At 43.3% G+C, this 26205-nt stretch overlaps 1 protein-coding gene across 1 annotated transcript; it reads right to left on the bottom strand.

Moving 5' to 3' along the window:
* Nucleotides 1-541: 541 nt before the first annotated feature.
* On the bottom strand, nt 542-26184 carry LOC111967375 (CCR4-NOT transcription complex subunit 6-like). Its single transcript, XM_023992340.2, has 12 exons — nt 25647-26184; nt 24645-24769; nt 24135-24321; nt 23808-23893; nt 23595-23699; nt 23438-23506; nt 23128-23285; nt 22805-22959; nt 21935-22089; nt 7002-7235; nt 6560-6768; nt 542-5214 (listed from the first exon to the last, which is right to left on the bottom strand). The coding sequence occupies exons 2-12, from the start codon at nt 24754-24756 to the stop codon at nt 4966-4968; spliced, it is 1719 nt and encodes a 572-aa protein (XP_023848108.1). The 5' UTR covers nt 24757-24769; nt 25647-26184; the 3' UTR covers nt 542-4965.
* Between the last annotated feature and the right edge of the window lie 21 nt (nt 26185-26205).

Below are 26205 nucleotides of genomic sequence, written 5' to 3' on the forward strand. Positions count from 1 at the left end.
AGATCCTGAGGCTCAGTGTGTGTGCCTCTATATGCCTCTACTTATTAAGCACATCATCATCAGGGTTAGTTCTGGATGGAAGGCAAGTTCACCCCACCGTCTGTTTCTGATTCTAAGGTGCCTATGGTCGTTCAACCCTAAACGACTCATTTTAAGGGTAAACACCTGCCCTACCTCAGCCATAAATGTCCCTTTTCATCCCAAAAGCCACCCTGTAACTCAGAATATTGGATTGTACTGCAGTACATGTCATATGTTCACTGAATACCCTGACAGCACGTAAATGTATAACAGATCTGTTCAAACGACATCATCCTTATACAACTCAGCACAACGGTGTTTGTGATCTGAAAGCGCCATCTTGTGGTCGTAAAAGTACTTACCTACTTCGTGGTACCTACTTCGTGAAACATCAGGCTGCAACAATCTTCTGCCACTGGAATCCATCTTCTACCTATATTATAATAGTACAGGCAGAAAAATATCACATCAGGGAACCACATTATGTAACATCCACTGCAAAGAATCAGAGGGAGACAGATTGAAACAGTACTTGAATTTATTTACAACCATTAGTAGGAAAATACATAGCTAGGTAGGAGTAAAGAAAATGTGTTCAACAGAAAACTAGTCCAGTCGAACCAAAGCGGCAAAAAAAAAAAAAAACTTGTTTACCATTGTCCCTTAAATTTGTATTATTGAGTTTAAAAACAGCTGACTTGATTCTTTGAACATTGTGCCAGTGTTCTTTGCTGGTATTCCATGAATGGTAAACAAGTAGTTGGTCCAGTGTATGTACACAGTGACAGTGTACTCAGCTAGCTACAAATTGACAAACCTGACCAAACTACCACCACTATCGGCAAGGGCGAGGGTGAAGCCTAAATATACAAGCTGGAGGAGAGAAAATGCTGGAATGGAGTGATCGGAATCAGCAGAAATTGAAAAAGTATTAGATAAGTTTCCAAATAAAATAATTTTCAAAAACATTTTCTTAATGACTGTCTGGGTATTGCCAACTTTCTGGGGAATGGAAATGGCCTGTCTGAAATGACTATTGGACTATTGCAAGCCAAACTCATTTTGACATGGATAAATGCAGCACTCATGTTGTTTAAGGAAAATACTTCCTTCCTTTACAACCCTACAAGTCATGACAGTGGTATTTGGATGTACTGTATAGAAGGTTAAAGAGGGTGCTTCACATTTGGACAGAAAGCAGCTTTGACAGGGAGCGCAGTCAGATTCCTATAAAACACCTAGAAGTCAACAGTAAAGTTATAGTGATCACTAACTAACCAAAGCTCATGGTGACATCAAGCCGTGTTATTCCCCCTTTTTTCTCCAATCAAAACCAATGGTGGGGGTTCAAAACATGAGGGTTAGTAGACTTGGTGACCTACTCTGTTTAGCCACTGTGAAACAAGAACAGTGAGATGGACCAAATAGTGCTCTCATCACAGGACCAGTCCATCTACCAGCAAAATGCCTTCAGCTTAGTTTTACACTCGCGTTTGTTTCACACTAGTCAACAATAGTGCGGTCTACAACTGAATCAGCCAGTAAGACAAGGCTCCCCCGGTTCTAAGACAACATACATCTTAAGCCTAAGCGACAACCCCCCCCCCCCCCCCAAAAAAAAAGTTGAGAAAAATAAAGTTCAATATCCACGTTTGGGAAGGCAAATTACTATTAGGAATGATTCCTTCAATAAGCATTCTGCGTCCACTTCTAGAGCAACCCAAAGTCAGCCAAGTCCACAGTTCATCAAAAACACTAATCTACCAAAAAGAGAACCATTTGGTTGTTGGAGGTATGGAAAAGCAATGAGTAAAAGTGAAAACAATGTAGCAATCAGAATACACATTAAAAACACAATTCAACATTTTAGAAAGGAAACATGATACATATTTTATTCACACTTTACAAAAAAGCTACTACAACAGTATCAGCAATTCAGGGTTATCAAACCAGACATTGGTTTCTGGAGAGAAAAAAAAAGGGGAAAGTAGGGACAGAAAACAACTTTTAAAGGACATTAATATTTCAATCTTTTTCCTCTGTAAAAATTCATAAAATGCTAACTTTAGCACAGTGGCTTCAGTATCATATTTACTTTAAAAAGGTGATCATATTTTATTTAATTGACAAATCATTGTGGGCTAGACGGGGCAACTAACATAAGTGTGCATTATTACATTTCCTGTTAAAAATGTGAGTTGCAACAGTGTCAGTCACTATTGACATATTTCATGTTTTGGTCCCGGTGATAAAACAGATAAATAGCAACAAGTCTGTGTGGGCCACCTGATAGCCTGCCCTACAGATGGTACCAGAGTGGCTGGAACCATACAGGGGCTTCAGTAGAGGGGTTAAAAAGACAGGACTAAAGGAATACACTTGACCGTTAAGGGGTTAAAGGGGAACATGCTTTTGTAGATTCAGAATTTAGATTCGTGGTGGAGGCCGGGGCAGGGTCAAGAGAGGCTAGGTGGCTATGGGGATAAGGGGTTCTAGAGTACAAGGAGGGTGCAAAACATTATGGAACTGAGGGGGCTTACAAGAGGTCTTCGCTTTGCCCCAGAAAAAACAAGACAAATATTCCATACCTGATTACTAGATCGCTCACCCAGGCGGAGAGATATACATACACACACACACCCCATAACATGCTCACAGCTCATACAAAAAATAATATCCCTAACATAAGCCAAAAGCACAAAATCTTCACAAATGTCTCGACAGTATTTAAAAATAAACAGAAGAGGTTGTTCCGGCGTTCGCCGATTGTAAATAGTGCAAGACTACAAACTGCGAAGGTGAGGCACAATGTTCCGGTTGTACAACACTGGAATTATGGAATAGTGGAGGTGTGATGTGAAAACCCTCTGAGGACATATCTGAAATGACACTTTATTTCCCCATGTAGTACACACTTGACCAGAGCCACACAGGACTGGTCAACAGTAGTACACTCTTGACCAGAGCCACACGCTTGACCAGAGCCACACAGGACTGGTCAACAGTAGTAAATGAAAGGGAATAGGGTGTTATTGGTATCCACAAAGTGTCTCAGAGTATGGATCAGTTGTTTCTTTTAGATCATAATGAATAATATGGACAGATCCTAGATCAGCACTCCTACTCGGATGCTTTGTGGATACAGGCCATGGTGTTACTATGGCCTGAACTGTGAATGGATGAATGGTAGGTTAGGTTGGTGGCAGGAAGGCTTATTAATAGAATGGGTGAGAAGCATCAGGAGGTTTAGTCAGTAGATCTATTTACAATCTGAGCAACATGCCCTCAAATCAAAAACAGCAGGAAACCAATCAATACTGATACATCAAAACAGTTAACCGGGGGGGGGGGGAGTGAACGCTCAGAACAACCCCTTACGTATTTTGTACAAGCTGGTAATTTGAATTAATCTTAACATTTCCTGGATAAAAATGTAGTCATAGTTTACAATACAATCCTGTATTTTCCTCAAATCAGATCAGTACAAAAACCGCCAGAAAACAGGTCTTTAGTGGCTCATATACAATCATGTAAAGACTGAATCTACATTTATATTCTGTACAAACACTGGTGGAAAAACCCCACTGCTGTAGAGTAGGGAATTTATGGCTGGGGGAAAGTCACTACTGGCCTCAAGAGACAGTGCTACAAGATCTGTGTGTGTGTGACCGTGAGAGGATTGCTGGTTTAAACTCCTGTAAATCAGCTAGTGACCTCCCTCTGCTTAAAAAAATAACAAACTAAGTGAAATTTGTTGATAATTCCCCATCCCATTGCCCCTCAGCCAAAACCCCATTCCCTATTACGAAAGGTGGTAACTGGTCCAAACGAAGTCATGAACAAGAAAATGGATGACCGTCGCGTACGCAAACAGGAGGTAATAGTGTGCAAAAAGGGATTGCCACTAATGACATATTATGCAACTAAACTCATTACATTTGGTTTCAGTCCAGAGAATCCAGATGCGTTTCTAGCACTATGCCTGACCGGCAAGCCGACAAACCTGTGCTAACTAGAGCTAAGCTTGCCACACGTGGGTCCAGACAAGTGTATTTGGTGGATGCAGTAGTCCTAAAGGATAACAATACGTCTAAAAACCTCAACAGTGAGTCTTAATGCACCAGTGGGGTTAGTTTCTATTGCACCACTTGGATAGGGAGACAATGGACTGAGTTCTATTAGTCAATGGAGAGGACTGGTAGCACCAGGTGAGCACCACAGTAGTGGACCCACAAAGAGATGGGCCCTGTAGCAGAGAGAAGGAGCGCTACTCTCTCCTATGGGATGCTCCAGATATATGGGAGATATCTAAGTACCATCACATTGAGCCCAGCGGAGAGAAAAGCGAAGGCCCACCCCGAGCCTTGGCTGGTAGGGAGAGTGAGACAGACCAGTCTAACACTGTTTTTGCTGGTTTGAGATTGGTATAGGACAGACCATCAGCTCGAATTTTGAGATGTGGTGTCCTTTCTCTCCTTGCCTCATGAAGGTGTCCACAGCTCTCAAGTGACAGAGATTTTCTTGTGCCATTGTTCAAGACTGCACAGGTCATGTCAAAGTCAACAAGAGTCTGCTGGTACTGCTAAAAATTAATCTCAATATCTATAATGGGCCAAGGGGATATTGTGAAATTGGATGCTACCATCTGTTAAGGAGTTACAAAAGCATTATGGGTAAGAATGACAGGGGGATCTAAAACACAAGATAATATAATGGACAGACAGGATTTACTTTAGCATTATCAAAATGAAAACAAGGAAAATAAAAAATATATCTATAATAACAGAAATCCCTGTCGGCCAGACCTCACTGTATGGCTGATTCTTTTTTAACAGGATGGTTGCCTGTCTTGTCTTCCTCCTTCAGTTTGAAGAAGAGAGGCGATGGAGGGAGAGGCTTTAGACCAAATTACAGCGTCCCCCTCCCCCCGGTGGTGTCTCACGACTACCTGCGGCCTCCAGGCAGGTGGATGCCGTTGACCTGGTTGTTGACCTGGTTGTTGACCTGGCCCTGGGGCAGGGTGCTGGGCAGCAGCAGCTCCAGTTGGGTGAACAGGGAGAAGTGGTCAGAGGGGATGTGGGGGTGCGGACAGCCGCTGATATTGTTCTCATGGAGCCAGTTGGAGTCCAGGGGACCCAGGATGCCGAGCACATTGATCTGAGGCTTGGAGTAGAAGATGTAGTCAATCACACCCTGAGGAGAGAGAGAGAAAAGAGGGGGATGAGTGAGGAGCCTCGGTTAGGGAAAATGTGTGCCGGGCAATTGGCAGACCCCATTTTAGTTTACCGGACAAATTACATTTACTGCCAAATCTAATGGAAACCCAAATAAATCCAGTCATGTGGCTAACGCTGTTTTAGGAGTGCCCAGACCACATGTAAGTGACCGCAATGAATATTGATCTACAGAAGCAGGAATAATAAACAATCCAAAGGACAAACTGCTACTCCTACTACACGTAACAGAAAGCCTACATGTCCAACGTGATTTGTACTAGCAGTTTAGACCCCAAACAGACGCACGTTTACCGCACACTACCTTCTCAGACTGTTGGCTAACCTTAGGCCTAACAGAAAACAAAGGTCAGCAGAGTTTCTAAACCCAGAGGGCCAACAGAGCAATACTTCAGGGAACGCTGGCGAAGCAGACTCAGCAGACCAGGCCAGGGTCTTGGGTTTGAGAAGTCAATAAAGGTGAGAAATCCTTCTTAGGTTGTCAATTTGCTCGATTTCTAAAGGCACAGCCTAAATTGGAGCCAATGTCTTAAGTTGAACATGTTATTTCTCCAACCTTGTGAAAGTGACAAACTGACATGCCTTTGATTTGGTGGCCTGCACATGTGAAGATCGGCACGAGATGACCATTAGACACGATGAAATGTTAATGTCCATAAGCTTAGCTAGCCAATGCCGCCATGACATAGCCTACACGTGTGATCAGGGATTTTTATTGGAGTAGCAGTTTCTACACATCTGCATAACAAAATATTTATTGATGTACAGGAAAAGAAAGTTATACTCTTCCTTAAAATGGACTGATATGACATTTCTGTACAAACACTACTGCAGGTCTGTCAACCTCTTTGGTGCCGGCTGGTACCAGTTGATTCAACGTTGCAAGTCTGACCTCAAAACAGGCAGGTAGACTGAGTAAGCTACAGAGATTATGCAATTGGTAAGACCTGCAACAACCTCCATACAATGTGATTTAAGCCATTTTATTATCCCTTTTTTCCCTTAAAATAAAAATCAGGATGTATTCTGCCAGACATTGTCCAGCAATGTCAGCTTATGTATTTTTGGGCCAAAAGCAGTCAATTATTTTTCTGCACACAATGTCAGATTAGATGAAACGTTTACAAAGCAGGTGCATGTTCCAGTAAAGACTGACAACAGTGGGGGGTTAGGTAAATTTCAATGCCAGAAAAACACAATTTCCTGACTAATCAGGACTAGATCAAACAGCAATCTGTAATATGTCAAGAGAAGGCCTCAGAGACAGTGCTTCAGATGTGCTTGTGTTTGAGCGCCTCCCTCACCTTGAAGTCGAAGGTGTAGTTGGTGTAAGGCATCAGGCTGTCCTCGTAGGCGCTCCTCAGCTTGAAGCCGTGGGTGATCCTGGAGTTGGACGTGGAGTTCCCGTTCTTGCCATTGCAGTTAAAATTGGTGAGGCTGTCGAGGTAGCGCAGCTCCTTGAAGTCCTTGTGGGTGCAGTCCACTCCACCTTGACTCAGGTACTCCACCACGCCTGGGGAGAGACGGTAGGGATTTACATTGGTCCTGTTCAATATGGGGGAATGAGCCAACTAAACATCCAATAAGACAGATGTTCATTTTCCATTGCCCTACTGAACACAAGCGAGGTGGACAAGTGTCTTCATTACTTCATTCACAGTAACCATCACCTAACAAGCAGCTAGTGTGCCCATCACTACACTGCTTGCTTGTACCTTTCCCTTCCTTTCTAACTCAGTCACTCACCAGAGTCTGGTAGAGAGTTGAGGTCAGCACAAAGCACTAGAGGGATGCTGTTGGTCTCCCCAGAGACAGAGGAGAGTTTGAGGCTGCGCGTGGCCTTGTCCACAATGTTCTTCACCTCAGACAGGAACATCATGGTCTGGACCAGCTTGACGTCAGAGTACTCCGGGTCCCAGTGCATGTGGGCATTGGCCACCAGTAGGAGCTGTTTCTCCATGCCGTGCAGAGACTTCCCCGCTGGAGAGGAGAGAGAGAAGTTTGGGGTTTACTTTAAAGGCAGAGCACAGCTAAGGAAAACTCGAGCAAGGGAAGCGCAGCAGTCACTCCCCTTTTGAAGTTCTAGGATTGAAGTAAAGGAGTTGTGGTACACACTGGGCCAGATTAAGAAAATCACAGGCCCCGGGCTTTGGCTACTAAGACAATGACAAACAGATCAATCTGGTCTTGAATTCAAACAATAGCCCAGGCCAATGAAGCGACAGTAAAATATTTTAGTTCATTGACTACACATACAGTGCATTCGGAAAGAAGCCACACCCCCTTGACTTTGTACCACATTGATGCTTTAAAAAAAAACTATAACAATCTACACAAAATATCCCATGACAACACTAAAACCAGTTAAGAAATGTTTGCAAATGTATTAAAAATAAAAAGCAGAAACACCTTCACCTAAGTATTCAGACCCTTTACTAGGATACTCAAATTATATTTTTCACATGGGTCGAATACAACAGATCGAAGTCGACCGATTATGATTTTAACGCCGATACCGATTATTGGAGGACCAAAAAAAGCCGCTACTGATTATTGGAGGACCAAAAAAAGCTGCTACCGATTAATCAGCCAATTTTTATATATGTAATAATGACAATAACAACAATACTGAATGAACACTTATTTTTAACTTAATATAATACATAAATAAAATCAATTTAGTCTCAAATAATGAAACATGTTCAATTTGGTTGAAATAATGCAAAAACAAAGTGTTGGAGAAGAAAGTAAAAGTGCAATATGTGCCATGTAAAAAAGCTAACGTTTAAGTTCCTTGCTCAGAACATATGAAAACTGGTGTTTTTTTTTGTCTTCAATATTCCCAGGTAAGAAGTTTTAGGTTGTAGTTATAGGACTATTTCAAATATCTTTGACTATTGGATGATCTAATAGGTACTTTAGTACTGCCAGCCTAATCTCGGGAGTTGATAGGCTTGAAGTCATAAACAGCGCAATGCTTGAAGCATGGCGAAGAGCTGCTGGCCAAAGCAGGAAAGTGCTGTTAGAATGAATGCTTACGAGCCTGCTGCTGCCTACCACCGCTCAGTCAGACTGCTCTATCAAATCATAGACTTAATTATAATAACACACAGAAATACGAGCCTTAGGTCATTAATATGGTAAAACCCGGAAACTATCATTTCGAAAACAAAACGTTTATTCTTTTCAGTGAAATACGGAACCGTTCCGTATTTTATCTAACGGGTGGCATCCATAAGTCTAAATATTGCTGTTACATTGCACAACCTTCAATGGTATGTCATAATTCGAAAAATTCTGGCAAATTAGTTCGCAACAAGCCAGGCGGCCCAAACTGTTGCATATATCCTGACACTGCGTGCAATGAACGCAAGAGGTGACAATTCCCCTAGTTTAAGATTGCCTGCTAACATCAATTTCTTTTAACTAAATATGGAGGTTTAAACATATATACTTCTGGGTATTGATTTTAAGAAAGGCATTGAGGTTTATGGTTAGGTACATTCGTGCAACGATTGTGCTTTTTTCGCAAATGCGCCTTTGTTAAATCATCCCCCGTTTGGCGAAGTTGGCTGTCTTTGTTAGGACGAAATGGTCTCCACACAGTTCGCAACGAGCCAGGCGGCCCAAACTGCTGCATATACCCTGACTGTTGCACAGAACGCAAGAGAAGTGACAATTTCCCTTGTTAAAAGAAATTCAGTTAGCAGGCAATATTAACTAAATATGCAGGTAAAAAAAAAAATATACACTTGTGTATTGATTTTAAGAAATGCTTCGATGTTTAGGTACACATTGGTGCAACGGCAGTGCTTTTTTTACACCACCCGTTTGGCGAAGTAGGCTGTGATTCAATGATAAATTAACAGGCATCTCATCGATTATATGCAACGCAGGACAAGCTAGATAAACTAGTAATATCAACCATGTGTAGTTAACTAGTGATTGTTAAGATTTATAAAAACAATGATACGTTTAATGCTAGCTAGCACCTTACCTTGGCTCCTTGCTGCACTCGCATAACAGGTAGTCAGCCTGCCACGCAGTCTCCTCGTGGAGTGAAATGTAAATCGGCCATGATCGGTGTAAAAAGAAAATGCAGATTACCGATTGTTATGAAAACATGAAATCGGCCCTAATTAAAATCGGCCATTCCGATTAAATCGGTCGACCTCTAGACCTTAGTGAAATGCTTACTTACAAGCCCTTAAACCAACAATGCAGTTAAGAAAAAGTATTAAGTAAAAAAAAATAGTAAAATTATATAAGAATAACGTTCAAGAGCAGCAGTAAAATAACTGTGGTGAGGCTATATACAGGGGGTATCGGTACAGAGTCAATGTGTGGGGGGGAACAGGTTAGTCGAGGTAATATGTACTTGTGAGTTCAAGTGACTATGCATAGATAACCAGAGAGTAGCAGCTGCGTAAATGAGGGGTTGAGGTGGGGACGACAACGCAAATAATCTGAGTAGCCATTTGATAAACTGTTCAAGAGTCCTATGGATTTGGGGGGGGGTAATGCTGTTAAGCCTTTTGGACCAAACAAGCGGTACCGCATGCCGTGCGGTAGCAGACAGAACAGTCTGACTAGGGTGGCTGGAATCTGACAATTTCTAAGGCCTTCCTCTGACACCGCCTGGTATAGAGGTCATGGAAGCTTGGCCCCAGTGATGTACTAGCCAGTACGCATTACCCTCTGTAGTGCCTTGCGGTCAGAGGCCGAGCAGTTGCCATACCAGGCAGTGATGCAACCAGTCAGGATACTCTCGATGGTGCAGCTGTAGAACCATTTGAAGATCTGAAGACCCATGCCAAATCTTTTCAGTCTGAGGGGGAAATCGGTTTTGTCGTGCCCACTTCACAACAGTCTTTGTGTTTTGACCATGATAGTTTATTGGTGATGTGAACAAGGAACTTGAATCTCTCTGCTCCACTACAGCCCCGTCGATGAGAATGCGGGCGAGCTCTGTCCTCCTTTTCTTGTAGTGCGCAATCTCCTTTGTCTTGATCACGTTGAGGGAGAGGTTGTTGTCCTGGCCAGGTCTCTGACCTCCTCCCTATAGGCTGTCTCATCGTTGTCAGGCCTACCACTTGTGTCGTCGGCAAACTTGGTGTTTGAGTCGTGCCTGGCTATGCAGTCATGGGTGAACAGGGAGTACGGGGGGGGGGGACACTGAGAACGGATCCCTGAGGCACTCGTGTTTGAGGATCAGATTTTTTATGAATCCAAGATGGCGTAGCAGTCGGTCTTGTTTGTCTTGTCCCACGTAAGTAGTCGGTCTCATCGTTTTTCAGTATATACACTGCTCAAAAAAATAAAGGGAACACTTAAACAACACAATGTAACTCCAAGTCAATCACACTTCTGTGAAATCAAACTGTCCACTTAGGAAGCAACACTGATTGACAATAAATTTCACATGCTGTTGTTCAAATGGAATAGACAAAAAAGGTGGAAATAGGCAATTAGCAAGACACCCCCAAAAAAGGAGTGATCTGCAGGTGGTGACCACAGACAACTTCTCAGTTCCTATGCTTCCTGGCTGATGTTTTGGTCACTTTTGAATGCTGGCGGTGCTCTCACTAGTGGTAGCATGAGACGGAGTCACAACCCACACAAGTGCTAGGTAGTGCAGTTCATCCAGGATGGCACATCAATGCGAGCTGGGGCAAAAAGGTTTGCTGTGTCTGTCAGCGTAGTGTCCAGAGCATGGAGGCGCTACCAGGAGACAGGCCAGTACATCAGGAGACGTGGAGGAGGCCGTAGGAGGGCAACAACCCAGCAGCAGGACGCTACCTCCGCCTTGTTGCAAGGAGGTGCACTGCCAGAGCCTGCAAAAATGACCTCCAGCAGCCACAAATGTGCATGTGTCTGCTCAAACGGTCAGAAAACAGACTCATGAGGGTGGTATGAGGGCCGACGTCCACAAGGTGGGGGTTGTGCTTACAGCCCAGCACCGTGCAGACGTTTGGCATTTGCCAGAGAACACCAAGATTGGCAAATTCGCCACTGGCGCCCTGTGCTCTTCACAGATGAAAGCAGGTTCACACTGAGCACATGAGCACATGTGACAGACGTGACAGAGTCTGGAGACGCCGTGGAGAACGTTCTGCTGCCTGCAACATCCTCCAGCATGACCGGTTTGGCGGTGGGTCAGTCATGGTGTGGGGTGGCATTTCTTTGTGGGGCCGCACAGCCCTCCATGTGCTCGCCTGACTGCCATTAGGTACCGAGATGAGATCCTCAGACCCCTTGTGAGACCATATGCTGACATATGCACATTTGTGGCCTGCAAAGATCTGCAATTTTTATACGTTATAACTGGAACCTCCATCAGAAGCTAGCCAGCTAACTAGTTACTAGTCACGGTTAGCAGTCTTCACCTTTAGCTCGGTCACCAGCCAGCTTTAGCTCGGTCAATACCTGCCAGTTTGCACAGCGCAATATTGGACTGCTTTTCTCCACCACATCACTGGATTCCTGCCGCAAGTTCTGGGCTTTTACACCGTCATCGCAGCTAGCTAGCTGCAATTGAGTGGCTACCGCTGGTTAACGCCTCTGTCCTGAAGCACGCACCAGTTAGCCTTGAGCTAGGCCCATCTCCCAGCTAGCCAAAGAGGTATACCCGCTAATTCCTGGGGTAGAATACCTATTTTGCCAATTGGCCTGGACCCTTCATTGCCAACATGGAGCCCTGCCGATCCATCACGACTGGTCTGCCGACGTAATCTTCCCATGTGGTTTCAACAGGCTGTTGCGTTGTCACCGAAGACTGCTAGCCCCGGCCCGCTAGCTTTCTGAACGCCGTGGCTCCAGCTCGCCTCGCAACGTAGCGACTACCGGACTCACCTATTGCTGCTCATTGGAACCTAGGATCACTTGGCTACACATGCCTTTCTCTAATGTCAATATGCCTTGTCTTCTGCTGTTTCGGTTAGTTTTATTTCACTGTAGAGCCCCTAGTCCAGCTCAACATGTTTTAGATAGCCCTTTTGTCACACACCCCACACATGGAGACCTCACCTGGCTTAGCTGGTTTCTCCAGAGACGCAAGCTCTCTCATCGTCACTTAATGCCTAGGTTGACCCCCACTGTACTCACATCCTACCATACCCTTGTCTGTACATTATGCCCTGAATCTATTCTACCAGGCTCAGAAATCTGCCCCTTCTATTCACTGTCCCCAACGCACTAGACGACCAGTTCTTATAGCCGTTAGCCATACCCTTATCCTATACCTCTGTTGATGTGGGGGCAGTATTTTCACATCCGGATGAAAAGCATGCCCAAACTGCCTGCTACTCAGGCCCAGAAGCTGGTATATGCATATTATTTGTAGATTTGGATAGAAAACTCAGAAGTTTCTAAAACTGTGAGTACAACAGAACTTATTTGGCAGGCGAAACCCCGAGGACAAACCATCCAGGATTTTTTTTTTTTGAGATCCCCATAGAAAACCCATTAGAAATCCAGATCACTCTTTTCAAGGCACTTGCTTGGAGTTCCTATCGCTTCCACTGAATGTCCACTGAACAGTCTTTAGAAATTGGTTGATGTTTTTCCTTTGATAAATGAAGTAGCCCTGTTCAGAACGAGGGTCGAGGGAAGTGTATTGTTTGATAGAAGCGCACGACCAGAAAAGCACGCTCCACTTTGTTTTCCTCCGGTATTGAACGCAGTTTATGCTGTCTTAAAATTTGCTAGATTATTTAAGTTAAAAAAAATACCTAAAGTTGTATTAGAAAAGTTGATTGAAATGTTTGGACAAGGATTACAGGTAACTTTGTAGTCATGTTGCGCGATTTGGAACCGGTGTTTTTCTGGATCAAACGCGCCAAATAAATGGCCATTTTGGATATTTGACGGAATTAATCGAACAAAAGGACCATTTGTGATGTTTATGGGACATATTGGAGTGCCAAAAGAAGAAGCTCGTCAAAGGTATGAATTATATCTTTATTTATGAATTTCGTGTCGCGCCTGGCGGGTTGACATGACTGTCTGTTTGATGGGGTGCTATCCTCAGATAATAGCATGGTTTGCTGTCGCCGTAAAGCCTTATTGAAATCTGACACGTTGGCTGGATTAACAACTGTAGCTTTAATTTGGTGTATTGCATGTGTGATTTCATGAAAGTTTAATATTTATAGTAATTAAAATTTGGCGCTCTGCCATTTCACCGGATGTTGGTCAGGTGGGACGGTACCTAGCCTAGAGAGGTTAACTTCTTATGGCTGCAATCCCGCTAACGGGATGATATGACAACAGCCAGTGAAAGTGCAGGGCGCCAAATTCAAAACCCCCCCCCAAAAAACTGAAATCTCATAATTAAAATTCCTGAGACATACATGTGTTTTATACCATTTTAAAGGTAATCTTGTTGTTAATCCCACCAAAGTGTCCGATTTCAAATATGCTTTTCGGCGAAAGCACTACAAACGATTATTTTAGGTCACACCAAACCACAATAAGCACAGCCATTTTTCCAGCGAAAGATAGCAGTCACAAAAAGCAGAAATATAGCTAAAATTAATCACTAACCTTTGATGATCTTCATAGGACTTCATGTTAATCAATACATGCATGTTTTGTTTGATAAAGTTAATATTTATATATAAAAAAATCTGAATTCACATTGGCGCGTTACATTCACTAGTTCCAAAAACATCCAGTGATAGTGCATAGCCACATCGTTTCAACAGAAATAGTCATCATAAATGTAGATGATAATACAAGTTATACACATGGAATTATAGATATACCTCTCCTTAATGCAACCGCTGTGTCAGCCAAGGCTTTCGACTGTCAATCACTGCATTTTTTAAATCGGACTCAACAGCCTTGGTTTCTCAAATGACTGCCTCGCCTGGTTCACCAACTACTTCAAAGACAGAATTCAGTGTGTCAAATCAGAGGGTCTGTTGCCCGGACCTGTCTTGCTAATTGCCTATAATTTCCACCTTTTGTCTATTCCATTTGCACAACAGCATGTGAAATTTATTGTCAATCAGTGTTGCTTCCTAAGTTGAGTTTGATTTCACAGAAGTGTGATTGACTTGGAGTTACATTGTGTTAAGTGTTCCCTTTATTTTTTTGAGCAGTGTATATATCTCAATGATGTCACTCATGCTGCTGGTGATTCTCTCATCCACCTCTACGCAGACAACACCATTCTGTATACACCTGGCCCTTCTTTGGACACTGCTAACAAACCTCCAAACGAGCTTCAATGCCTTACAACACTCCTTCCATGGCCTCCAACTGCTCTAAAAATGCTCGTAAAACATTATGAGTGCTCCTCAACCGATTGCTGCCCGCACTTCCAGCATCACTACTCTGGATGGTTCTGACTTAGAATATGTGGACAAAAACCTAGGTGTCTGGCTAGACTGTAAACTCTCCTTCCAGACTCAAATTAAGCATCTCCAATCCAAAATCAAATCTAGAATCGGCTTCCAATTTCGCAACAATGCCTTCTTCACTCATGCTGCCAAACATACCCTCGTAAAACTGACCGTCCTACCGATCCTCGACTTCAGCAATGTCATCTACAAAATAGCTTCCAATACTCTACTCAGCAAATTGGATGTAGTCTATCACAGTGCCATTCTTCTTGTCACCAAAGCCCCAAATACTACCCACCACTGGGACCTGTATGCTCTCGTTGGCTGGTCCTCGTTACATATTCGTCACCAAACCCACTGGCTCCAGGTCATCTATAAGTCTTTGCTAGATAAAGCCCCGCCTTATGTCAGCTCACTGGTCACCATAGCAACACCCACCCGTAGCACGCGCTCCAGTAGGTATATTTCACTGGCCAGCCACAAAGCCAACACTTCCTTTGGCCGCCTTTCCTTCCAGTCCTCTGCTGCCAATGACTGGAACAAATTGCAAACATCTCTGAAGCTGGAGTCTATATCTCCCTCTCTAACTTTAAGCATCAGCTGTCAGAGCAGCTTACTGATCACTGCACCTGGACACAGCACACCCAACTCTCATCCCCATATTGTTATTTATGTTTTTGCACCACCATCACGCCAGTGTTTATGCTAAATTGTAATTATTTCACCACTATGGCCTATTTATTGCCTTACCTCCCTAACCTTACAACATTTGCACACACTGTACATAGATTTCCCTATTGTGTTTGACTGTACACTTGTTTATCCCATGTGTAACTTGTTGTTGCACTGCTTTGCTTCATCTTGGCCAGGTCACAGTTGTAAATGAGAACTTGTTCTCAACTGGCCTACCTGGTTACATAAAGGTGAAGAAAAGTGTTACCTACCTTTACTTCCTGCCCGTCAGGAAGTCCAGGATCCAGTTGCAGTGGGAGGCGTTTCATCCCAGGGTCATTAGCTTAGTGATGCGCTTTGAGGGCAGTATGGTGTTGAACACTGAGCTGTAGTCAATGAATGGCATTTTCGTAGGTGTTCCTTTTGTTCACGTGGAAAAGGACAGTGTGGAGTGCAATAGAGACTGCATCATCTGTGGATCTGTTGGGGGCGGTATGCAAATTGGAGTGGGTCTAGGGTTTCTGGGATAATGGTGATGTGAGCCATGACCAGCCTTTCAAAGCATTTCATGGCTACAGACGTGAGTGCTACGGGTCAGTAGTCATTTAGCCAGGTTACATTAGTGTTTTTGGGCACAGGGACTATGGTGGTCTGCCTGAAACATGTTGGTATTACAGACTCAGACAGGGACCAACTTGGCAGTTGGTCAGCACATCTTTTTAAAGGTCTTTGGTCAGCTACGAAAAACGTGATCAGTCATCCGGAACAGCTGATGCTCTCATGCATGCTTCAGCGTTCCTTGCCTCAAAGCGAGCATAAGGAATTTAGGATCGCGGCTGGGCTGCTCTTTGTAGTCTAATAGTTTGCAAGCCGTGCAGTATGATTCAATCTTAGTCTTGTATTGATGCTTGGCCTGTTTGACGGTTTGTCAGAGGGCATAGCGGGATTTCTTATAAGCGGCTGGGTTAGAGTCCCGCTCCTTGAAAACAGTAGCTCTACTTTAGCTCAGTGCGGATATTGCGTGTAATCCATGGCTTCTGGATGGGTTATGTAAATACGGTCAACGTGGGGACGACGTCATCAATGCACGTATTGAAGCCGTCGGAAGAATCCCAGAACATATTCCGGTCTGTGCTAGCAAAAAGTTGTGTAGCTTAGCATCTGTCATCTGACCACCTCTGTATTGACAGAGTCACTGGTGATTCATGCTTTAGTTTTTGCTTTTAACAGGAGGATAGAATTTTGGGTAGAATTGCCAAATGGAGGGTGAGGGAGAGCTTTGTACACATCTGTGTGTGGAGATGTTGCACATTTAACATGCTGGTCGTAATTAGGTAAAACTGATTTAAGTTTCTCTGCATTAAAGTCCCCGGGCACTAGGAACGCCGCCTCTGGATGAGCGTTTTCCTGTTTGCTTATGGCGGAATACAGCTCATTGAGTGCGGACTTCGTGCCAGCATCGGTTTGTGGTGGTAAATAGACAGCTATGAAAAAATGATGAACACACTATTTAACAAGAGTTGTCTACAGATTATCATGAGATACACTACCTCAAGCGAGCAAAACCTTGAGACTTCCTTAATATTAGATTTTGTGCACCAGCTGTTTACAAATACAGACCACCACCCTTTGTCTTACTGATGCAGCGTAAAGCCCGCCAGCTGTATTTTATCCATGTGGTCGTTCAGCCATGACACGGTGAAACATAAGATAGTTAATGTCCCGTTGGTAGGATATTCGTGATTGTAGTGCGTCTATTTTGTTATCCAATGAATGTACGTTGGCTAATAGGACTGACGGTAGAGGCAGATTACCAGCTCTCCGTCTCCTCCTGCCAAAGACGGAGATGAGGGCCTTGTCGGGTGTCTGAAGTAAATCCTTTGCATCCGACTCGTTAGAAACATTTGTCCAGTAAGTACTCGCTGTTCTGATATCCAGAAGCTCTTTTCGGTCATAAGAGACAGTAGCAGAAACATTATGTACAAAATAAGTTACAAATAACACGAAAAAAAAAGACAACTGGTTAAGAGCCCGTAAAAGTGGCAGCCATCTCCTCTAGCACCACATGATTTGGAAAGGTACACCTGTCTATGTAAGGTCCCATAGTTGACAGTGCATGTCAGAGCAAAACTCTAAGAAGGGTACCAAAAAAAATGTCTGCAGCATTTAAAGTCCCCAAGAACACAGTGGCATCCAATCTTAAAATGGTAGAAGTTTGGAACCACCAAGACTCTTCCTAGAGCTGGACGCCTGGCCAAACTGAGCAGTCGGGGGAGAAGCTGCTCCTTGATGAAAACCTGCTCCAGAGTGCTCAGGACCTCAGACTAGCAGATGGTGAAGTGTGATAAATTACTTCAGAGAACGTGTTTCCAAAGCTCCAGAGTGCAATGCCAGCAAGTTTTACACCACTCCAGCCAATGCTTGGCATTGCACATGGTGATTGTTTTCTCGTGAGCAGTTGCTTGGCCATGGAAACACATTTCATGAAGCTCCCGACGAACAGTTCTTGTGCTGACATTGCTTCGAGGCAATTTGGTGGCATCCTATGACGGTGCCATGTTGAAAGTCACTGAGCTTTTCAGAACGGGCGATTACACTGCCAATGTTTTTCTATGGAAATTGCATGGCTGTGTGTTCAATTTTATACACCTGTCAGCAACGGGTACAGCTGAAATAGACAAATCCACTCATTTGAAGGAGTGTCCACATACTTTAGAAACTGGGTTGTTCGAGCTCTGAATGCTGATTGGCTGACAGACGTGGTATATCAGACCGTATTCCACGGGTATGACAAAGCATCTCTTTTTACAGCTGTAAATTAGGTTTGTAGCCAGTTTATAATAGCAATAAGGCATCTCAGTGCTTGGTGGTATACGGCCAATATACCATGGCTAAGGGGCTGTACACAGGCACTCCACTTTGTGTTGTGCCAAGCCCTTAGCTATGGTATATTGGCCATATACCACACCTTCTCGTGCATATTTTTTTATTTATATATATATATATTATATATGTATATTATATATATATACACACACGGAAAATAAACAAAATGTAATTTCACAGTTCATAAGGAAATATGTAAATTGAAAAATGAATTAGGCCCCAATATGGATTTCATGACTGGGCAGGGGCGCAGCCATAGGTTGGCCTGGGAGGGCATAGGCCCACCCAGACAACCAGAATAAATTTCCCCCCACAAAAAGTTATTTATTAAAGACAAATGTATGTGTATTTAACATTTCTGGGATCTTTATTTCAGCTCATGAAACCGATAATTTGCATGTTGCATTTGAGATAGATATACAAATAGGATACATACAGTAGGCTACTAAATAAAAATGTCCAGTGGCACACTGACTCATCTAATGATAAAGATGAAGCCATAGGCTACTCACGGTGACAGCTGATGCACTTCTCATCTGAAGATGAGCTACTTTGAAAAACAGTGCTGCTGTCAGCCCTAAAAAATGTGAGATGAGATTTTTCTACTGGTTCTAGAGAGATTAGTGTTCTCTTTTTAGCAGTAGGGATTTGCTTTCCAAACTGAATTTCTCACAGTTGTACATTTGCACAAGGCAAACAGACAGCCGCAACCAAACATAGAAATAAAATCAATAGATGGCCAATCCCATTCAAATCAGGGCTGGTAGACATTTTTTAATATGCAGTTAATGTCATTAATCAGTTACCCACCGAGGCAGGGCCCCCCCCAGTCACACGTGGGCTCCCTACCTCTACTCCTCAGCCCTGGTAAGCCCCTGCATTTAACAGGCCCTTGGTACACATTTAAAACAGTTTGGAGACAGCACATTCCTAAGCATTGATGAAAAAGACACTACCCCCCACCCCCAATTTAGTTTAACGCCGATGTTCAAAACCGATGTCAAAGCTGAAGTGCATACCTTTAATGTAGGTGACGTAATGACGCCACAAAAAAATACCGCGCTATTCGTGCATTACATCATTCCTAACCAACAATGTCTGCTGTGTGGATCTATTTTGATGTTTCAAAGGAAGATAACAAAAAGGCCACATGCAACGTTTGTGCTGCTATTATTTCCTGACGGGAGAAAGTGAAATCATTCAATACCACAAACCTAATTACTCATTTGAAAGTGCATCACCCCCAGACGTTCAGCGACTACTGAGAATAAAAGCAGAAAAACTAAGAGCACACTTCCAACAACTAAACAAGTTCATGTCGACTAGTCATTTGAAAGAGAACGAAAATTTCAGCGAGACAACTCGAAAGCGAAATCCAGTAATGCCAAGATAATGTAATTCATTGCCTTTGACAATCAACCGTTCTGTTGTGGATGTTGGCTTTCGCCTACTGGTCGAGCACATCAAGCCCCGGTACACACTACCAAGTAGGCGCTATTTTTCCAGATATTTCCCTACCAGAGTTACAGTATTGTTGAATCGCACATCCACGAAATACTTGCTATGGGCGTTGCGGCTATTAGCGTCACAACTGACATTTGGACCAGCGACATCAGCACCATGAGCAAGTGGAGTCTGACTGCACAGTTGGTTGACGAGGATTTCGTACCGAGGAAAGCCATATTGCATGTTCAAGAATGTGCTGGTTCTCATACCGCAGCTGCCATTTCAACAGCATTTGAGAAAATGTTTGAAACTTGGAAAATCCCCCAAAAAGTACACCCTGTGAATTGTGATAATGCACGTAACTTAAAGTCTTTGGAAGAATACGGAGTTGCCAGTTTGCCATGCATGGCACACACGGTGCAACTGGCTATGAATGAAGGTTTTTTGGTGCCCAATGCAGCATATCTGACAGTGGCAACAGGTAGGAAGATAGCGGGTCATTTTAAACACTCACCGCTAGCATACAGCACCTGCAAGCAATACAGGAGCAGCTTGGAGTGAAAATTAAAAGGCTTAATTAAGATGCTTCCACCAGATGGAACAGTCCTATTTACATAGAGCCTGCTGGAACAAAAATAGGTGCTTGACGTGTACGCTACCGACTTGGAATTACCTGCAACAATCAGTACAAACCAGTGGACTCATTGAAAACATGCATACTCCTAGCTCCATTCGAACAACTGACCCAAGAAATAAGCTCTTCAACTGCGTCTGCAGCAGACGTGATACCCGCTGTCATGGCATTGAAACACCTGCTCAACAAAACTGCCGACACAGACCTTGGGGTTAAAACTTGCAAAAGTACTCTACTAGACGCTGTGAACAAGCAATTCAGGGGCATTCTCTGATGCTCTTTACTGTGTCACCACCATGCTCGATGCTAGGTACAAGGACCGCTACTTCGACCCAGACAAAAAAAAACAGGGTTACTGTGAAATGTTAGACAAGATGGAAACAGACACAGTAACAGCACACACCCAAGAAGAGGACCCACAACTTTAGAGGCCATGGACAGACAGGGCTGAAACTTCACTGTTTGACATATGATGAAATCCTGGTTGTAAGTGAAAGAAATAAGTTTTGTTTATTTTTTACTGGTAATGGGGACATACGTAAATGCCAACAAAATAACTTTTTTTTGTCACAGACGTATTTTCATTTTCTGTTACTACATCGGCCTAATGATTAAATGTACGACTACCCCCCATTATTTGCAGATACTAGGATACCTGAGAACCTACTATTCCCAGGAAAGATGCACTTGGATACTGGAGAAGTAACAAGCACCGTTTTCCCCATCCTAGCTAAAGCTGCACGTAAGTATCTTGGTTCTCCCTGTACTAGTGTGGCCAGTGAGCACCTTTTCAGTGCTGCTTCACACATTGTAGACGAAAAAAAGATTCTGGTGACAAAGTTTAGCAGGTCCTCTTTGTGAAGAAAAACCTTCACCAAAAGTTAAAATTGTAAATGGGTGGTCATATTGTAACCCAGGCATCTAGAGTCACTGGAAAAATGTTTACTAAGCCCAATGGATTTTCTGTTGTTCATTCATGGCTGGCATAGGTCAAAATTTCCATTTAATTTAAAACTCAAGTGTTTAAAAAAATACAAATATTTCCTAAATGAAAGATTAGATGTGTTATAAATTTGCTCTCATTTTACTAATCAAGTCAGTTGAGCACATTTGAAAATGTTAAGTTGTGCCATTTATAGCAGTTTATGACAGTCTAGAGTCATTTTGCCAAGCATTTAAAGCTCAAATGATTAACTGCATTTTAGTTTAAACCAATATTTATTTCAAAGCATTTAAGTTTCTCCATACGGTCCAAACTGGATAGTAGGAAGAGCCACCAACAACTTAACCATCTTTGTAACGCAGGGCAGCTAAAATATTTGTCTGTTAGAAAAATTACATCTGTGAATGTATTTTAAGTTAAACAATCGGTTCCTAACTGAACAAATTAACATATGAAACCGTTTCAACTATTTAACTGTACTAGAACCCTTAAAAGGCTGCTAAAATATATATATATATATATATATATATATATATATATATATATATATATAGGGGGGAATATTGGAATCGGACAAAAAAGTCATATCGGTGCATCCCTACTTATACTTGTTCAGTCTTATGAACTCCAAAGGAGTAAGAACCAGATGAAGAGGCAGGTGTCACGAGCGGGATCTAAGGTGAGATAGGACAGGGCCACGGCTAGGTGTGGGGACTTGGGTTAGAAATAGGACAGGGCCATAAGTACTCACAGGATTCCTCCATCATCTCCTTGCGGACCTCCAGCAGTACGGCCACTCCGATGTTGTCCTTGGTCATGACCCTGTTGAGCATGGCCTCAGAGCCCTCAGAGTTAGCCATGGCTAGCTGGTTAAACTCCACCGTGTGTTTCTGCACCACGCTGAACCTGAGGGAGGACAGAGCAAGAAATAGAGAGCAGCAAGGGTTAACAGGGAGAGAAGCAGGGAGAGGTGTTATAAAAGTCTGTCACTAACCAGGTTTCTATCCAACCTTTATGCAAGTAAAGTAGGTCAGATAGAAAATCATGACATGCCTGACGGAAACAGCACATTTGTCAGATTAACTTTCTAAATGTAGACAAGGTGGTATCTTTGTGTTTAAAAGTAATTAAATATTGATAACCATCGCATTGAAGTAAACTTGGGAGTCAGGCAATGATGTTTTGTCCTCCTACAACTTGGAAAAGCATGCAGGTTATTAGGCTACAGATAATAAACTATTAACTTCAGGGTAGTGAAAGTGCACGGTGATGAGCTTCATGTTCCTCTCCAATAAATACCAAGGGTGTTATTCTGGTGACATTATCGATGCTTGGCTGCTGTTTGACAAATAAATTGCTCTTATCCATAAGAATCTCATCATGTAGGTAGCCTACCCATCCCATCTGCGAACTGTTGGCTAGAGAGCATGTGTCAAGACCAGAGTGGGCACATTTGCTATTTAACAACCATCAGCGGAGATGAAAATATAATGGAAACCCATGTAACAAGTAATTGTTTATATTCAAATGAAAATCTGTTGCCAATTGTATGGATACCTAGTAATTGAGTATTGTGGTCAGGGAAAAAGAGATGCATTGACAGAACTTCAGTTGCACTCACTTTTCTGTCCTGTAGAATACTGCGCAACCGTCCACATGTTTGCGGTCTGACTCATGCATGGTTCTGGCTCGAGACTTGGGGCTGAAGAAGCCCTCATAGCCCTGCTCCTTCAGCTCTGGCAGGAAGTACTGGTAGTACTGCTCTGTCTCCACTTCCTGTTGAAAACAAAGCAATAACATGAGTGGACAGATATGACTGAATGCACCCATAACATGTACCAGGGAAATCCAGTGTGCGCACTCCGGGCAATCAGTTACATGAATTGATCAGAGCGAAACCATAAGGACAGAAGCAGTTTATCCCTGGTTGAGGTAAACATGTACCTGTAGGCTGATGATGTCAGCGCTGCAGTTCATGATCTCCTGCATGATGGACTTCTTCCTGTACTCCCAGTTGAGGGCCCAGGAGGGGCAGTAGCCGTAGAGCTGGCGTGTGGCGTACTTATCACACAGCACGTTGTAGCACATAACAGAGAACAATGCTGAGGAGGAACAGGGAGAAAAATTGGAAATGGCATCTTATTCACCTTAATGCTTCCCCCCCCTCATTTATACTTATATTGAATTGTGGTTTTGTGTGATAGGCTGTGTGCTGGGGTACTGTGTGTACAGGGACTGTCTGCTGGCTTCTCACCAGAAGGCCTCGTCTGGTCAGGCTCCTGGAGTGCGATCCACGACCGGGACGGGGGCTGCTCTGTGGGGGCTGGGGAGAGGGTGATCCACCTTAGCCATTGGTACTTTTTTTTTTTTTTTTTTTACAATATCAAAAACAGTGTGAGAGGCAGACTTACTGCATTTGATTGAACCTGCCAGATTGTCCAGCAGGTAGTTGAGCAGTTTCCTGGTGCCATCATGCTCCTGGTACAGGCTCATGATTTCTTGTGCAAGTGGGTTTCCTGTTAGGAGTGAAGAACACAATGTTGAATGACATCAAATAAATGCCACGGGATCAACAATGGGGTCTCTAAGATACAATTGTTACCAAAACGATAAGCCACACTCACCTTTCAACCCCAGTGTTTGTAACTGAAACAGTTTCCCCAATTCAAATGGCAGAACCCGCAACTGGTTGTTATTTAAAAGCAGTTCCCTGTTGAGGGCGGACACATGGAAACGCAAGTGTCAGAGACTAGCCCCCCTGACAATACAGCCCCTTCCTCAACCTTCCCATAAATAAAACACATTGACCAGTCATCAATACAGGCAAAAGCAAATCTTCTGAACCAAACAGGCTTTTTAAAATGGGACAATGGTTATTTTCAGCACCAACCAGTTACAAGCCCAGTTTAGAACAAAGTGAATCGTGGGAATCATGGTTCCCAGCGAATCACCTGAGAGACACCATGTTGCCGAGCTCTGCCGGCAGGCTCCTGATCTTATTGGACGATAGATCCAGGTACAACAGGTTGTGTAGTTTGGCAATGTCGGGTGGGATGCGTGACAGACAGTTGTCAGCGATGTGTAGGGCAGTGAGGTGGGTCAGAGTCCACAGAGACGGGCTCAGGCTTCTGACATTACCTGGAGACAGAAATGTGGAGGGGGAGACCGGTAGATAAACATACACTGGTGAGTCAGGTCTCTGTGTGATGGCTTTCTATGCAAAGCAGATACAGGTTGACTTCTACCCAATTTGAATGTACATAAGTAAACACTCATGCTGGACTTCATGGTCGAGACAAAATACAGGCCTATAATAGAGGCCCTTATCCTCTAAGGATGACTAGAATGCTGGTCACTTTACAAAAAAGGTTGTGAGAAACTGGCCTAGACTATCCCCACATGGTCCTAATATGAGAACAGCACCCCTCCACAGCCTCCAGGCCAACCCCTGCCGTGCTCACCAGTGATTTCCAGCTCAGGCCAGTAAGACTTCTTTCCATTGGCTGCCTCCTCAGTTGACATGATGGTGTACATCCGCCTGGGGTCTGGCGGGTCATATTTTTCTTTGGGCATTCCTGCTGTAACACTGTGTAGAAAAAGTTAAAACTATGAACATTATTCACTGATAAAATAAATATCAAACACCTTGAGGTATGCATGGTGCACATCTGACATTTTTTAGAATGACTTCACTAATGCTACTTCACAAACATGCACAGGCCGGCCATTCAGGCCATCCTTGTAACTTTTCAAGAGGGTGTCACTTGAGTTTGACAACTTCTGGGAATGAGGCTCAAGAAAGATGTGGCTATTATTGGCTGGCAGATAATTATTTCTGAAATTAGTAACTCAGTTACAATGTCATGAGAATGTATTGCTTTACAGATTACCACCCAGTGATTTCAATAAAGTTGTATTTATGTAATACTCAAGGCATGACATAACAGTTAAGTTAACTACCTAGCCAATTAGCTAGCTACACACCAGGCCGCATAAAGCAATAACCACAATCACCAGCTAACTTAATTATAACAAATTGGCTGGCTAGCTAGCTAATTGAGTGGCGCGTTGAAGCCATAAAGTCAGGAAAACAATAGCTAACTGGCCTAACATGTTAGCTAGGGGCTAGCTAGCAAGTTAGCCAACGGTCATTAATACCGAATAACTTCGCGAGAATGATAGTTAGCTAACCAATTAATTAAGATAACGTTCGCGTAATTATTTTATAACTGACCATAACACATTAGCTAGGCTGACTGAGCAACAGTAAACGTTAACTAGCTAACTCACTTATGTTATGGCTAACTAGCAAACCCCCGCTGAAAGCTAGATAGCCACATTTTTCTAACCTGTCCGACTTCATATGGCTAGGTAAGGTAATATCAACGCAGTAGTAATTTGAAACATGAGCTGTGGATCTGTCTCATCCAAATAAACTCGTCGCCTGTGTTGATGATTTTTACCTGCAAACGCATACCAACTCGCGAGGACGTGTGCGTGCTCTTTTGTTTCTACTTGCTTCACTCGTTTCCGCTGCTGTATTACAGGGAGAAAACAAGCATCATGGCGACTGTCAGGATTTTTTCCCCTTCTCTACGATGACAACTCTTGATGCTATTGGCTGGCTTTTGGACGGACCGCACCATCTGTGACTGAACCAGCGACTTTGGGTGAACATTTATGGACCAAACGCAACTTCAGGGGTGTGTTCAAGAATCAACAGCTGTTAATCAAACTGCTATGATATCACATGGCTCTGAACTTATTATGAGGTGAAACCTTCATTGGTCGTTATAATGAGCAAATCATGGCCACTGTAATCCAACTCCTAATGAAGGGGCGGGCTGAGCTATACACTAAACTATGTTCTTCATACACTTGTTTCTTCACTTGACTGGAGACCATGCAAACTATCAGCATATGGGTCTTGAATTACTAGCTTACTTCTTCTGATGCTGGAAAAAGAAAGAATTGGATGCAGTCAGACTGTCTACACAGGTCCCACCAATACTAAGTCAATAG

This window comes from Salvelinus sp. IW2-2015, linkage group LG8 (assembly GCF_002910315.2).
Source record: "Salvelinus sp. IW2-2015 linkage group LG8, ASM291031v2, whole genome shotgun sequence".
Classification (NCBI taxonomy): domain Eukaryota; kingdom Metazoa; phylum Chordata; class Actinopteri; order Salmoniformes; family Salmonidae; genus Salvelinus; species Salvelinus sp. IW2-2015.